General features: G+C 56.6%; 1 protein-coding gene across 1 annotated transcript in view; it reads right to left on the reverse strand.

Annotated features, from left to right (window-relative positions):
• Positions 1-1,023: 1,023 nt before the first annotated feature.
• mdga1 (MAM domain containing glycosylphosphatidylinositol anchor 1) overlaps positions 1,024-1,188 on the reverse strand; it is a gene marked incomplete at both ends in the record, with an annotated part of 122,936 nt that continues 122,771 nt past the window's right edge. The window contains 1 exon segment of the mRNA XM_084453362.1: positions 1,024-1,118. Coding sequence (XP_084309488.1) covers positions 1,024-1,118 — 95 coding nt within the window.

Here is a 1,188-nt window from a genome sequence, read left to right on the forward strand (position 1 = left end):
GACGGAAAGGGGGTGGGCAGGAAGGGGGAGGGGTGGGGGGCGGGGCTGCGGGAGGTTGAGTCCATCCAGCGGGGGTTTCCTTTCAAGCGCTCTGCCGGGACGCAGAACGTGCTCGTGGTTGTTGGCCAGGCCACCAATCCCGCCTAGTTAAGCTCTATCCCGCCCACGAGCCGGCCAATAGCAGTCCTCGACCCTTCTGACATCACGGGGAAAAGCCAAAGAACACGACAGGGGGAACCCGCCCACATAAAAAGAGAGATTGTATAAACTTGTGCTTCTTTCATTTCACTTCGTCAGCTCCCGTGAAGTCGGTCGATGTCTTTAAGTGTTTGTTACATTGTAATATATCATATATAGATAAATGTACACACAGGGTCCCGCACTGGTTGTCTACCATGGCGTTCGGAGACGAGAGGCGGGCGCCGGCTCCTTCCCGGCTTCCTCTCGCGTTAGTCCTTCCCGTCTGTCGCTTCCGACGGCGTTCGGCCTATCGCTGGCCCACGGGAGATGAGGTGGCTGCAGGAAGAGGGGTTCTCTCCGGCCTCGCCCCCTCCTCCTCCTCCTCCTCCTCCTCCTCCTTCTCTTCTTTCCCTTCATCATCTTTGGTAGATAGTCCGACGCGGTGGCATGTCCGGGGGGAGGGTGGGGGGGGGGGGTGTAGAGAGGGAGGGGGTGGATCTGGTTGGTGGGACCAGAATGTGGACGTCCAGGTCCACAAGGTCAAGGCCGTGACCCTCAACCGATTCCTTGACGGGTTGAGTAGATGAACAGTAAGGACGTGAGAGAGAGATGATGGAACGACAGACGAAGAAGAAAGGGATGCCATATAGAAAGAATGAAATGTATACATGAGAGAAAGGCTAGGGGTTAGGAAATGAGGGAACAGAGAGGGAGAGGTGGAGTGGAGGGGTGGAGGGGGGGGGTCGGGTGGACTAGGAGGTAAGGAGAGAAGATACAGTAAGAGCAGGTGTCGGGGCAGTGCCTGTCTCTGCAGACAGGGGGCGCCGGTGCAGGAGACACTCATCATCTGTAGAGCAGCAGAGGGCAGCAGCAGAGGGCGAAGGTCAACAAGCCGCCCAATGGGAGAGATCGCAGCACCGGGGCTCCGCCAATCAGAACTGAGGAAGATCAAAGAGAAAGATGTAAGGTCACAGATACATTCCAATGGGTAAAGCCTGATATATATGA

The sequence above is a fragment of the Borostomias antarcticus genome (assembly GCF_949987555.1).
Source record: "Borostomias antarcticus genome assembly, chromosome: 19".
In the NCBI taxonomy this organism is placed as follows: Eukaryota; Metazoa; Chordata; class Actinopteri; order Stomiiformes; family Stomiidae; genus Borostomias; species Borostomias antarcticus.